Source organism: Gopherus evgoodei, chromosome 10 (assembly GCF_007399415.2).
Source record: "Gopherus evgoodei ecotype Sinaloan lineage chromosome 10, rGopEvg1_v1.p, whole genome shotgun sequence".
Taxonomy (NCBI): Eukaryota; Metazoa; Chordata; order Testudines; family Testudinidae; genus Gopherus; species Gopherus evgoodei.
Window position 1 is genome coordinate 14,864,921 of NC_044331.1, and position 14,874 is coordinate 14,879,794.

The following is a 14,874-nucleotide window of genomic DNA, read 5'->3' on the forward strand; positions in this document are numbered from 1 at the left end:
GAAAATCCCTTTGCTTTGAGCACCTGAGGACAAGTGAGTTTTTCCCAGCATAATAAGAGCCGAGAAGGATTCTCTTCCTCTTGTGCTCTGGCAGAGCTAAATCAGCACCAGGGCCATGATTTCTTAATCTCCTCTATGGACAAGATACCAGACTCCATTGCAGCTTTCCTACACTAAATCTCAACCAGCAGCCCAGGCTGCGTAGGCTGGGGATTGGTTCGGTGCACTGCTTGCTGGGGAGCCGAGCACAAGAAGCTGAGCGATATACTGTAGGTTTCCCACTGAAATGAGGTTGGAGAGTTACCACTTAACTCCTGGTGGATGTCTGTCCACATTACAGAACCATCGCCCAATATAATTCAATATCTGCTTGAGAGAGGCTCCAGTTTAAGGCACTGGAATGGGATTGGAAAGGTCTGGGTGCCATTCCTGACTGTACCACAGATGTCCCATCTGACTGACAAATCACTACCTCAGCTCTCCCTCTGTAAAATGGAGGTTCAAATACTTCCCTACCTCACACGGGTATATGGAGGACACAGTCGCTGTGACTGCGAAGCACTCAGCTGCTACTGTGATGGGAGCCATATAAGTAACCAGATAGACAGAAATAACTGGCGTCTCACATCTTAGCAGAGCAGTGCAGCACATGGACCCAGATCTGGACAAGCAGAGGGTGATCCAGGTTAGGACTGAAGTTAGGACTGAAGTGTATTGGTAGTTCTGTGAAGTTCACAGTCTGCCTGACCAGGGCTCCATCTAGGACTGGAAAGCTGCAAAAGTTAAGGAGAAGGGCAAGGTTCTACATCTGTCTGGGAACAGTCAGTCACGCTCTCAGCATCATAGGTCAGAGGCCGTAGGATGAAAGGAGCAATATTTCCCTGCTGCAACCTGAACTGGCTGCCCGCACACCACCCTTCAGGTCTCTCGCCCTCACACATGCACGATACTCACAACCTCTGGAGTCCCGTGTACAGCTCCATGTCTACAGCATTCAGCGTCTGCAAGTTCTTCCAGTTCTCTATGTGTCTGTGGAGAGGAAGGAAAAGCTCAGCCCCAGGCACAACAGGACAGTCAAGTGACCTTCCATGCAGGTGAAGTGCTGCATGACACAGGCAACACCCAGGTAATGGTCTATAGGAGTCGTCTACTCTCTGGCAGACAGCTCTGAAAGCAGCCGGATCCAGGGAAAGGACAGAGGGCTCTCCACCCCCCAGACACCTGATCCACCAACCAGAATTTGTATGGACAACGGTAGATCTTATTTCCTGTTTCCAATCAGCAGGCTCTTCAGCACATGGGGAAGGGGCACTCCTGCATATAATAGGGCATAAGTGTCCCCAAAGTTAAGCGTGCAGAGCCTCTGCAGCTCTTTCACCAGGTGAGGAAACAACAGCTTAGGAGTCAGTGACAGGTATGTGGTCCTGGGCTAAGCAGGGGAACTTGTGGGCTCCTGCAAGGGTGACCTCCATGACACTGAAGAACCATTTGCATGGTGGCTCATTTTCATTTTCTTTCACCCCATCCAACCCCCGCCTCCTTCCTGACTTCCTCCCAGGACCCCTGCCCTCATTCAAATCCCCTGTTCCCCCCCCCCGACCGCTCTGACTCCTATCCACACCCCCATCCCCTGACCTCCATCTCGAACTCCCCTGCCCTCTATCCAATTCCCCTGCTCCCCGTTCCCTTACTGCGCTGCCTGGAGCACCGGTGGCTGGCAGCGCTAGGGCCACACTACCCAGAGCGCCAGGACAGGCGCCCGGCTGGAGCCATCCATGCCACCGCGCAGCACAGAGCACTGGGTCAGGCCAGGCTCTGCAGCTGCGCTTCCCCAGGAGCTCACAGCCCCGCCGCCCAGACCGTCGCACCAGCGGTGGGGTGAACTGAGGCTGCGGGGGAGAAGGAACAGCAGGGGAGGGGCTGGGGGCAGCCTCCAGGGGCAAGAGCTCAGGGGCTGGACAGGAGGGGCCCGCAGGCCATAGTTTGCCCACCTCTGGTTTGGGGTGAGGTGCTTTGGTTGGGGTGATTGAGATATATCGTATAACAGAAATGGAAGGACCTGGTCATACATTTAATCCAGAGAGACAAGGTGGGGGAGGTAATATCTTTCACTGGACCAACTTCTGTTGGGGAGAGAGACAAGCTTTCGAGCTTATACAGAGCTCTTCAGACCAGGGAAATGCACTCAGTGTCACAGCTAAATACAAGTGGAACAAGCTGTTTGGCATAACTAGTTAACACACATTTCAAGGAGCCATCCAAGGTGAAGTGGCTACAGCAACACAGCACACCTATATTTATCCACTCCGCTAATGGGAGTGACAGGTGGGGTTCTATTCTTCGCTACCTGGGGAATGTTTATGTGACATTGTATCTGGCTTAGTTTGTAAAATGTGTCTTTACAATGAGTTCCTCACACATTTGAGGCAGTCGGACAGGCGTGCTATAGAGAATGGGGAAAAAAACAAAGCTGACACTGCTGTATTGTTTAATTCCTATGGTACGTTTACTCAGCGAGCCTCAGAACCCAGGTCTACAGACTGAGGCTCGCATTACAGTGCTAAACACAGCAGTATAGACATGGCTCGAACTGGAGGTCAGCCTCTGGAGCCCATCCCTCCCTAGGCTTCAGAGCCCAAGTATCTACACAGCTGTCAACCCCAGGCTCTGAGATTCACTGCCACTAGTTATACAGATATACCCCTATAAGCACAGACTCCTGCTAGGGGGCCTCAATACTGAGCTGGTGGGAGCCCAACCTAGAGAACAGAAGAGAACTTTGTCTCCCCTGTGCATTCAGTGCTTGACCTCATTGCTGACACAGCCACCAAGGGCTAGTTAACGAGTTAACATCCATGACAATGGTTGGTTGTGTGAAGTGGACCCTTGTCTACAGGGAAGTAGGGCAAGAATGTAGAACTCATAAATGAAATTGTTTTTAATTTTTCACTTTATCAATATAACTTCTGTTTACTGTTTGCCATCCACTATACTTGTCTACATTGTAACTTCTGTTCACTTCTGTTTGCCATATCGTAATTCAAACCCCATTTTAAAATGCTCACACCATTTTGTAAAAGCTTCCTCCAACCTTCATTTTTGCAAATCCTGCTGTAATCTTATTAGTTCAGTTTAGATGTGTGAATGAGATACGGATGGATGATGGAATCAGCCTCCAGCCCCAGCCTGTTCTGATGAAATAAAGTTCAAACACCACAAGCTGAAGATGCAGAAAAGAGCCCTAACAAAGTAAGAAGAGTCCACCCTAAAAAGAAAAGGTACAATAGAAGGCAGATCAAAGCCAGGTCCGAAGCTGAAAGTCATGCCTGCAATTGACGGGTGATCAATCACCAAACCCAGAGGCAGCGTGACACATCAAGACCTATAGACTCTGGATTCAAACTAAAGCCTACAAAAAAGGATGGGTGAGATGGAAGACTTTGAAGGGTAACATTCTGCTGCCAACATGGAAGGGCATTGGTGCATGCCTAATAGAGACCCAGCTTGTCCTTGTTTCCTGGCCAGTTAGCCACCACAAGCTATGAACCCAAGCTGCAAAATCAAGCCAGGAACTCAAGCTATCTTAAGAACTGGTGGCTATGCAACAGCTGCAGAACATCTAATGGATGTGTGTGTGTGTGTGTGTGTGTGTGTGTGTGTGTGTGTGTGTGTGTGTGTGTGTGTGTGTAAGAATTAAGATATTAGTTATTGGCCATAAATCAAATTGTTATCATAATAAATGTGGCATCTTTGTCTTGCCCCCTGAAAAGATCTTCTGTAGTTTTGTCTGTACAAGAACCACCAATTCACTGCAGGTGGTCCACTGAGCAAACACACACACACAAACCTAGGTTGAACTGGAATCAGTGACCAAGAAGTAACAGGCTCCTCATCCCAGTCCCTCTCAACACCCTTCACAGGACAATGGGGTAATTTCTGCTCCCACATGAGTTTGCACATTGGAAACAGGAAGGAGCTTTCCCCGTCTTCAAGCCTAGGGGAAGAACACCCTTCACACCAACAGACACACTCACGGGCTAAGCAAGCTCAGTGGGAAACAAGGGTTGGCGTGCAAAGCTCCTCCCACACTGAACTGACAAACTGTTGGGCCATAAGCTGCCAGCTCACTGGAGTCCTCTAAGGCATCTAGCTCTATGCCTTACACGCCTTCCTGGCTCTACGCCTTACACTACAGAGACATGCCCAGAGAGATGCCTACACTACATTCTACATACAGTACACACACACACACACACACACACACACACACACACACACGCACCTGGTACCTTGCCTAGATAATCTGGAGTGGACTTTCATGAGGATGCCCTCTCTCCACAATGCCTGAACAGATGACATGGCTTTTAGAGACACGTAGCTCAAGACCCACATTTGTGTTTGGATGTTGGGCTACAAAATAAGCGCTGGATTCCAGCAAGCAAGCAGCACTCGAATAAACACACATACACACACACACACACACACACACACACAATGGAAATGCAAGCTGTGCATTTGACTCCGCACCGTTATAGGACAACGAGGAAATTGATTTGTCATCCAGAAGTATTATGTCTAGTGATCTAGACAGGAGCATTAGCTTTCAATTATCTGATATGTTTAGCATTATAAACAAACTGTCTGGCACACCAGCTCCAGACCATGCAGATACGAACATGCGGGGGTTGAGGGGAGGAAGGGAGCCTTCTTTAAAAAGCAGCAGCCAATTGAATCCAGCTCTCTGCCTCTCCCAGTTGTCAGGAAAAAGAAAGCCACAGGCTGTGAAACTCAGGCTGACAGGTACTTTAAAAAGTCGATAGGTTCAAGGACTTCTTTTGAAACCCACTTCAGCATGTTTTGTGACAGGCACGTCAATCTGGGAGGCCACTGCAATGCAAAACAGCAATAACCTGCAGGAATACCAATGAGCCGCTGACAATCCATTGGACCCACTGCCATTTGTAGATGGGATGCTAGAGATCCTGGGTCAATTCCACAGTGTTTGGTGACGTCTCCGGGCAATCTCTATAGCCCCCAGCATCCTGCTAATGACTGCAGAAGAGAGTGCACTCTGCCTACGTCACCACCCTTTCGGTGTCAATCCCATTACAATGACACTAACAAAGACTGAGGCAAATTGCCAATTGCTCCCAACACATTTAACTAGCTCTGTGTACAGGGGTCACTCTGCCTCCACTGAACTTAACCTCTGCTAGCTTGGAAGCTGCAGGCAGCCACACAGCGACATGACACAAGGTTCAGGGCACAGAGGAAGTTACGAAGAATCCTGTCTCCGACTGAAATCACATGGGAAATTTAGAGCCAACAAAATAATTCCCCGAGATGGAAGGAGTACGGCCAGTGATTGAAGGGCTACCACTGCAACTCTGGTAAGCAGTGCCATGAGATTTGTTACCCAGCGGACAGGGCCTTGGGTTTATGTTCCATCTGAAGAATGGCCCCCTCCAGCAGCACAGCGGGGTCCTGCACCGTGCTAGGGCACAGAGGTCAGCACTGACTCAGAGGGCATCACCTCCATTGCTCCCTGCTGCTCATCACCTCCTACCCCCACACTGGGGCACTGGAGTCAGCACGGATTCAGAAGGCCTGGTGCCCCCTTTTGAGTCCCCCACACACTGCTTTGCAGCGTTGTGCTGGGGCACTGGGGTCAGCACTCACTCAGGGAAGAGCACCTATACCCTGCCCCTGCAGCACCCTGAGTTTTCTCTCAGAGCCCCCTCTGCTATAACCCCAGTCACACCAGCGAGTGACGGCTGAAGAGTTTCACGCAGGTTGCTACTGTCCAGATGTTCACAGTCAGCGCTGTGCAATTTCTCCCCTTCCCTTTAATTTTCAGATGTGTTTTTGTGAAAACCTCAGAACTCAGAGGCTCAGTCCAGGGATCAAAGGCAACAACTGACAATGAATAAATGAACAATTCCTGGCAAGTTCCACCAGATTAGAGCAGCAACAGACTTGGCTCTATCCCCCCACCCCCATCAGCCTGCACTGGCTGGCTTTTGCTAAACCCGTCCTGGTAGGCAGGAAGGGGAGTGCCTGTGAAGAGGCCTTTGCCTTCCAGTGAGGATAAAAAGAGGCCACCACACAAAGCGTCTCTGCTCCTCCTGCCTTAGGCTGACAGTACTTGAACACTATCTCAGTGTTTCCAAAACTTGAGACGCCATTTGTGTAGGGAAAGCCCCTGGCGGACCGGGCCGGTGCGTTTACCTGCCGCGTCCGCAGGTCCAGCCGATCGCAGCTCCCATTGGCGGTGGTTCGCCGCTCCAGGCCAAATGGGAGCTGCTGGAAGCGGCGCGGGCCAAGGGAAGTACTGGCCGCCACTTCCAGCAGCTCCCATTTGGCCTGGAGCGGCGAACCGCAGCCAGTGGGAGCTGCGATCAGCCGGACCTGCAGACACAGCAGGTAAACCAACCGGCCTGCCCACCAGGGGCTTTCCTTGCACAAGCGGCGTCCCAAGTTTGGGAAACACTGGCCTATCCGATAGTGCAGGACCTGTGCACGGCTCGAGGTCTCTCTCCCCTGGGTAACACAGACCCCTCCTTCCCGTTATTTACAACCCCCTGTACTAAACATCATGTCTCCTGTTGGCCAGTGCCTGTAGGCTTAGAGGCAACACCAGAGAGGACTGTACTGGACTCCCCACACCTGGCAGGGGCAAGTGCTTCATTTACAACAGTCACTCCTTCCTCTCAAAGCTCTCAGATTCACTCAGGAACCCAAGAGAAACTAGTCTGCATACCCACAAAGCTCCACCTGCATTCAAATCCCTGTGGCATTTGGTACTCAGCTAATGGTGGCTCTTAAGTAACTGGCCTTTGGCTATTTACAATTCAATTCATTACTGATTCCTAAAAAATGCCAATCCATCTCAGTCAGCTGTTGGAGCCAGAGGATGTGTGTGGAACGGTGAAGCAAGGCAGACCTCAGGGCCATTCTCCACAAGGCTGCTACAGTTCCAGTCCAGCAGATGCAGGAAATTTCACTGCCCAGATGCTGTGGACATCTGTGGCTCTCAGTAGCATTCTTAAGCTACCCGAGTCAGCTGTCTAGCATGTGTTGCATAGGAGGTCTTCAGCTTTCTCCTTGACCCCAACTGCCCTAGGCGAAAGGCAGCATGTAGGTCACATTCATGGGACATCCAGAACTAGCTCATTCACTGCTGAGCACACTGAAAGAAAAAAAAATTACCTCTCCTTAGACATCAGTCCTTATTTGCCATAACTCAGCCCTGCTTCTCAGCTCAGCCCCAGAAAAGAGCTATCATGGAATCTGATTTTGGATTCTCCTCTCCTGTGCCCGGGAGCAGTTGAAGATATGCTCCAAACCGCTGCAAGGTTAAGTGGAAACTGTCTGTCCTGACTGCAGCCTTGCCATGCGACTTTGCATGCCCCAGGGGAGACAGAGAAAAAAGCCCATAGCACAGTGAAGACCTCTAGGGAGATTAAACAACACAGCACAGTCTCTGATTTGCATTCTCCATTCATCCATACCTGCATACTCCATAAGAGTTTCTGATGAAGCTTTAAAGAAATCAAGCCACCTTTTACAGCATTATAAAGCACTTATCACATACATTTAATAACTATGGGCATGAAAGACTTAATTCACTCAACATGGAAGTTATAAAATTGAATCAGTAACTGAGCATCAAAGGGAAATACAGACACATAAATACTTACAAGGGCAATATTTTCCCTATTAAATGGATGGATTTCCCCTCAACTCCCTCTCCCCATGGGCACATTAAAAAAAAAAAAAGTCTCCCAGCACTGAGGAAGTTTATATCGTTAGAGGATAATTCGAGGTCATTGGGAAAAAAAATGATTCCAGCTTTGGAGAAATAATTAACAGCATCATTCTAGGGTGTAATTGTGATTTGTCAAGGTAATGATCATAAAACATAACATTTGTGACACATGCAAATCTGTGCCTCTAGCCAAGTCCTTATAGAGCACATGTGAGGACAGATGTTGTACATGAGGCATGCATAGGACTCAGGCAAAGAATGCAGGAGATGAGGCAGTTACCCGTTCATGGCCCCAACCGCGCATGACCTAGTGGTCCATAGAGGATCATTCAGAGGAACTATATTAGTTCAGAAAGGTGCAACAACCAAACAAACAGCACCGCTAGTTAGAAACTGCTAACGGACAGGTCCGATCTATAGCTAGCAGGAAACAGTTTTCAGGTCTGCATTCTGGTCCCAGAGGATTCAAGGGGACAGAACAAGGAGCCATGGCTTAAGCAAAAGAGCATTTAAGTTGAATATCATTAAGAGTTTCCTGACTATGTGGAATCTGAGTCTCCTGCAACAGGAGGTGTAATCAGCACCCCCCTGGAGCGCCATCATGGGGAAACAGCAGGTGCACAGCAGGCAGGAGGAGAAATAGGTTGTAGGGAACAATTTCGCAGTGCCTCTCAGGGATAGATGAAACGACCCCTCCTCTTTCTATTCCCACCCTTGCCTAGCACTGCGTCCTCCTCTGTCCTCTTCCACACAGCCTGACCAGACAATGCAAGTGCAAGAACTTTCTCCTCTGCAGCTCTCTTTGCCAAAGCCTCCGAGTTCTCCCCCCTTGCCACTGAGTTAATAACTCTGCAACGCATCTTGCAATCTGGTTTGAAGCTGGAGGTGCGTTGCATCATCTCTGCTGAGACACTGAAGACATTCCCATCATCTCTCCCCCCAGAATCCCTCTCCTCTGCCCTCACGATCCCCACCACAGTTTGCACGGCACCAGCGATAGCTGGTGTGGAATTTGTTTTGTTAAGGACACTTTTCAAGTAAGTCGGGATGAGCTCAGTGTCCAGCCAGTGTCTCCCCTCTCACCAAAACATGTTCTGCTGTCCCAGGCTACCTGGGAGCTATTGCTCAGTGCTCAAGGGCTGCCTCATTGGCAGTATCTAAATTCATTGCCATAGAAAGGCATCTGAGTACAGAAGATGCTCTAGAAAACCAGCCTCTATCCTGTAAGTGATATATTTAAGCTCTGTTTGGAATCCATATAGAATTATCCCAGGCACTAATGCTGTGCCCAGCTACACAATGCTTGCTAGTAGTCCATAAGCACACAGGCCAGAGGTCTAGGCTCCGCATTTCAGTTTTGTTAAAGGAATTGGGAAGAGAGGCACTGACAATGTTATTGATTCTTTACTGAATGTTATCTTACACATGGGGGTCAGGCATCACATCCCCTGTATGTTGTGCCTGGGTTTGTTTTCCACCATCTTCTAAGGCCAGTGTTTCCCAAATTTGGGATGCCACTTGTGTAGTGAAAGCCCCTGGCGGGCCAGGCTGGTTTGTTTACCTGCCGCATCCACTGCTCCAGGCCAGTGAGAGCTCCTGGAAGCGGCAGCCAGTACGTCCCTCAGCCTGCGCCGCTTCCAGCAGCTCCCATTGGCCTAAAGCAGCGAACCGCAGCCAATGGGAGCTGCGATTGGCCGGACCTGTGGACGTGGCAGGTAAACAAACTGGCCCAGCCCGGTCCGCCAGGGGCTTTCCCTACGCAAGTTGCACCCCAAGTCTGGGAAACACTGCTATAAGGGCAGGTCTACACTGCAGTGTAAGCCCAGAGTTCAAATTCAGGCTTAAGTCTAGCCCCCTTCCCTCTACACACAAATCGCACTAACCCAGGGCTCAGACCCAAGGTCCCAGGACCCCACAGGGGTTAAGGGTCCAAGCCTGAGTCAAGCCAGGACTCAGGGTTCAAGCCCTATTGCTTTGTAGTGTAGATTCAGACCCACTGGACGCACGCTCTGGGAATCCACCAACATATCCCACAGGCTGACTTTCTTTGTCCTGTGGACCGTCTCATTTTCCCACACCGCACCACAAACAAAGGGCTAGAGGAGCTATATTTTGGGAAGCCGCCAGGAAGTCTGGGATACAAGTAGTTGGACGGAGGCCTGCATAATGCAGTGTAAATACTGGAGACCCAGGTTGTTCAACAGTTCCTAACCTGGGGTTACAAATGAGTGTAGACACTCAAGCCAAGGTCTGCTAACTCAAATCCTATTAACCCTGCGTTTATAGTGCAGTGTAGACATACCTTTAGGGTCTATCTTCAGTACAGAGTTAGTCCAGGCTCTTATCCGGGCATTGCCCCTAACCAATCAACTCTCAAAACCCTCTGAACTGAGCTAAGTGGTGTTTTCAATCCAGGCTAGCTGGCCTGGGCAGGGGTGTAGGTTACAGCCCAGGTGCTGCTTTCACTCAGGCTGGTAACTTACCCACTTTGAAGTAGGCTGCAGGCTAAACCGTTTGAGTATCGACAGTCCCCCAATTCTCCCTGTGCTCCTCGACAGACAGACAGACAAGCCCTCTCACAATTCAAAGGGAAAGAATCTTCAAGCACCTCCGCTCACTGCGGGGCTGAGCACTATGGCATATGCCCCCTGGTCTCTCAGCAACACGCATCGGAAAACTCAGCACCAGTGCAGGTAACTTGGGTAGCGCTTTGCAGAAGGGCTGCTCACACCCAGGCTAGGCTGATCTGGGTGCTCAGACCCCAGCACTGATCCCTCAGGCTGACTACATCCTCCCTCCAGTTCACCAGGGCAGTACCTTCACCCTCTCTTCCTGTCTCATGGGGTTGGTTGTCCTCGCTCCAGGGCTTATGTTTCAGAACTATTAGCTGACAACTGCCTGCCCCATTCGACCACAGAGGCAATGCCACCTGCCAGAATTAGTGAGCTCTCCTGTTCTCACACACTAGAGCCAGGGCTTTCCCAGTGCCAGAAGAATTACACGCAAAGGGAGAACAAGCTGCTTCACAAGACAAAGCAGCTGAGACGAAACCTGGCTGGTGGCAGCAGCAGCAGGGATTTTGTTCACAAACACCCTCCTTAATGTCATGTCCTTGTTACCACCAGTCAGAACTGAGCCCTGGGCTCCCCAGCGAGAGCTTTAGGCCTCCAGAAGCAATTAGTGCAACTCCTCGATCACTGCATTTCCGCTCACACAAACAAAACCTTGTTCACTGGGACCAAGCTACGCTGAAGGCCGCCAACAAAGAACTGCATTTGGCCCCCTGGTCCTCCTCTAAGAGGCAGCACAGCTTACTGGTCTGAGCACAGGACAGGGAGTCAGGATTCTTACATTCTATTCCTGATTCTGAGTCTCTGTGGGGTCTTGGTCATGTCACCTCACCTCAGCTAACACCATCTGCCTTCATCAGAGGAACAGAATGGAGGCGCTGTTTGTGCATTGTTACGCTCTGCACACATGCTGTTATAACCCACATCCTACACTCGTGTCCCTTAACTGTGTCGTCCCTGTCCCACCTTTGCCCAGGATCAGACAGCAAAGCGATTGTATTAATAAACCTTTGCGCTGCTTTAGCACCTTTCATCAGACAATCATAAGGCATTTTACAGATACTAACCGTTGTGACACCCCTTCAAATGAGATGTGGCATTTTAGAAACTGAGGCACCAAAGGTCTAATTATTCCTCAGCCTTTCACCCTGTGTCATGTACGCCCAACAGAGCCGGTGTAACCCACCACCCAAGGATGAGTGCATGAGGAGGGAATTCTAATTCAGCAGCACTTTACACCCTGTTGACACAGATGTAAATAATTCCCGGTACTGAAATACAACCACTTCTGGGGTGGAATGCAGCAGCTGCAAGGCAAGGCCCCAGTCCCTTGCTTTAACCATTAGACCAATCTGTCTCTCCCTTTAGCTCCAGTGGAAGGTTTCAGACTGACATCCCTGGAGACCAAAGTCATCTATTTCTCCCCACAGATGGGCTGTTTCTTTGTTATTGTTTAGCTGGGCGTGTGGCTGGCGATCTCACCCGCTGCCAGTGTGCCAGCTTCCTTCATGAAGTCATGGCTAAAAGAATCCTTTGCATCAGAGAGGCGGTCCCTGCTGCTGCCCGTTAGAGACTTATCTGCTGTGCATCAGGAGCATATGCTCTGGATTAGGGACTATTACCATAAACCTGTTCATGTTTCATTACCCTGTAGCTCTGGGATTGAGAGCTTCCCAAGGGAAAAAGCTGCTTCCTGAGAATTTCAATTGCAGCACAAGCCTCAGGACAGGCCAGCATCGCCTGACTTAGGAGGTGGGCTTAGGGTACCCAAAAAGCCAACTCTTGGACAGAGCTAGCCGAGGCAGTGAGAGCCATCCTGGCTTCTGGATGAAGGACACTTGTTTTATTCCTCTTAGTCTTTCATATGAAAGCATGAGGTCCTGACCCGCTATGGTCAGTAAAGATCGTACGGCACTTTCTTCAAGAATCAAGGTGCTACGCCCAGCATCCGGGCCAAATCCCAACTCATTAAATTACATTCTGCCTTATTCAATTCCCTCTGCGGGTTGAAATGGACAGAGGGTGGTTCTTCACTTCCTGCACCAGGCCCAGACTCCCAGAGGGACAAAGGGTATACAGAGCTCCAGGCCACACCAGATGGCACGATTAACGACAGAGATGCAGGTAGGGTGGCTACTCATACATCCCCACAACAACGGACACATCGGTACTTCTAGGAATGACGGCGCCTGCCCCCATGATGCGCCCACGTGTGCACGCCACAGACAGGAGGCCATTTTGAAGAGGGTGCCACCCTGCCCCCGCTTGCATGACCCCACGAGCACAGACCAGCGAGGTCACCCCGGCACCGTGGTGATACCAGACAAAGCCATGTCTAGTGTTGTCTCAGTATTGGACAGGGGACAAACCATCTAAAAACAGGACTGTGCATCCTAAAACCAGACCAATAGCCTGCCTAGATATGGTGGGGGCTAAGGAGCCAGGGCCCTGTATCCCAATTCTGACCCCACAGCTCCCTGCTACTCCATTCCCTAGCCCCACTTCCAGCACCTGCAGCTGAACTCATATACCTTAGTCCTGAACCACAGCCCTCCTGCTGCCCCAGTCCTGCCCCCTTTCCCCTCCTCACCCACACACACTTAAAAAAAAAAGGTTCCCTGTGAATCAAAATTTAGGAGTTCTCTTTTCTATGCCAGATTCTTTTTTCCATTTTAAATGCAGACGTGAATGTCAGGGCCGTGGGGCTGATTCCCCACCCCTATCCCCCCCGCCCCCCCGGTACCTCCTCGGACTATCACAAAAGCTGTAAAAACAAAAGCTAAGATTTGCAAACTTCAAAGTGTCAGAAGGTCTTTGTGCTCCTTGAGCAGTGATGAGCTTTTGGCAACAGATTCCATGTCCTGCCCCCCGCCTGAGCTCTTCTTGTCCTCTCCCTCCTCTGCATTCCCTCCCCCACCCCACCCCTACTTTATCCTCCTCTGTTTCCCTCAGCCTTTCCCTCCCTCCTAAGCTACTTCAGGCACCAGTTTTCCCACACGCACCAGATATATGAAACCTGCTGTGCTGCTGCTGCTCCCAATGAGGCGGGGAGATGGAGCCAATCTTTCTTGGACTTGTTTTCAGCTCCCACGAAGCATTTGTTTTTCTAAATGGCTCCCAAGGAGCCTGAACTTTGATCCTCCAGTGTTTTGGCTCCTCAGATGTTTATGAAGCTTGAGCAACTGGGCAGTGATGCCCAGCTGGGCTGGAGTAATGCCAACCTGCCCGCCCCCTCCCCAGCGGAACGCTGTTCCGAAGGGCCTTGGGGCCCAGCAACTGAAGGTTGTCTGGCAGATTGGAAGAGGCTTGCCCCAGTCTCCCTATCTTCACAGTGCTGCCACAGAGGATTTAAAATCTCTCTCCTTGGCCTGCTTGGAGCCTGTTCTCCACAGCAAAGCCACTGGCTCGGAGCAAGCTATTGCCAGATAGCTTATTATGTGCCCATTGCTCTTATTCCTTCCATTGCAGAAAAGCCACAACCTGTCCTGCCTGAGCTGCCAGCAGCAACAGCCCTCCACCGCCGTCTGCCCCACGCCCCAAGGGGGGGGAGATTTCCACTACCTCAGCCCAAGCTCAGCCCTCAATGACCCACCAGAAGGAGCAAACACCCCCGGCAGCTGACTCCCTCCAACAAAGTCACCTGGTAGTGATATTAGCAGCCTTTCGAGATTATAATGTTTTCATTTCCTGCAGTTGGTCATCATTGCTTGGAAGCGTCAAAGAAAAAAAAATCTATCGCTTTTCTGAACACGTTTCCCCCACAGAGTGGACCCGCTGGTGTGTTATTGTAGGATTGTGGTCAGGAGAGCTGGAGATGCACATGCCAGTGTGTGGGCATGGGATTGCTCATGAGTGCTGGGCAGTTGGTACTGCAGAGTGCTTTGTGGGAAGGGGATGGTTGGTTTGCACAAATGACACTGTCTAGATAGAGCCAGGTCTAGGGGGAAGGAGGAGGGGGAGAAAGTATCACTGATCAAACCTAGCCCTCCCTCCTCCAAAACACTCTCAACTTTGGCAGTGTCCTTTTAACAAGGGTGTGTGGGGGGGTTCTAAATACTGTAGAAGGAAACAACAGGGCAGTGAGAGATTCTGTTAAAGGAGCTATGGCATTTTGGTTAGGATTTCTGGCAGACCCAGCTAAGGAAACAACTGTTTGGACCTAGATGCAGAATGGAAATGCCTCTACCCCCAGTGGCAAAATGGCATACTCAATATTCCACTCCACGTATGCCCTAGGTAAGTGCATAAACTGCGCTGTGAATTATCCTCTCAGCACCCATGTGGGAGCGATATTTACAGTTAGTCATTTGAAAACAGTGTGTCTAGGGTTTTGCTTGTTAAAGGATCCAAAGGAGATGCACAGAACATGCTTACTTTTAAGCAGCCTCCTTTAACAGTCAGATGGTTTTTTTGACTGCCCAATAAATTTTAACTTCATGCACAAGATGGGCAATGGCGACCTCCAGTGGTCTACTTTCAGCACTGTGAGAGGTGAAGCTGCCTGTCTTCTTTTTAAGATCAGCTGATTGGCTAAGA

At 50.2% G+C, this 14,874-nt stretch overlaps 1 protein-coding gene across 5 annotated transcripts in view; it reads right to left on the reverse strand.

Annotated features, from left to right (window-relative positions):
* NTRK3 (neurotrophic receptor tyrosine kinase 3) overlaps window positions 1-14,874 on the reverse strand; it is a 326,625-nt gene that overhangs the window by 251,666 nt on the left and 60,085 nt on the right. For all 5 annotated transcript variants that reach the window (XM_030578291.1, XM_030578293.1, XM_030578292.1 and 2 more), the window contains one exon: window positions 955-1,029. In XM_030578291.1, the coding sequence (XP_030434151.1) occupies window positions 955-1,029 (75 nt within the window). The remainder of the gene's footprint in view (window positions 1-954; window positions 1,030-14,874) is intronic.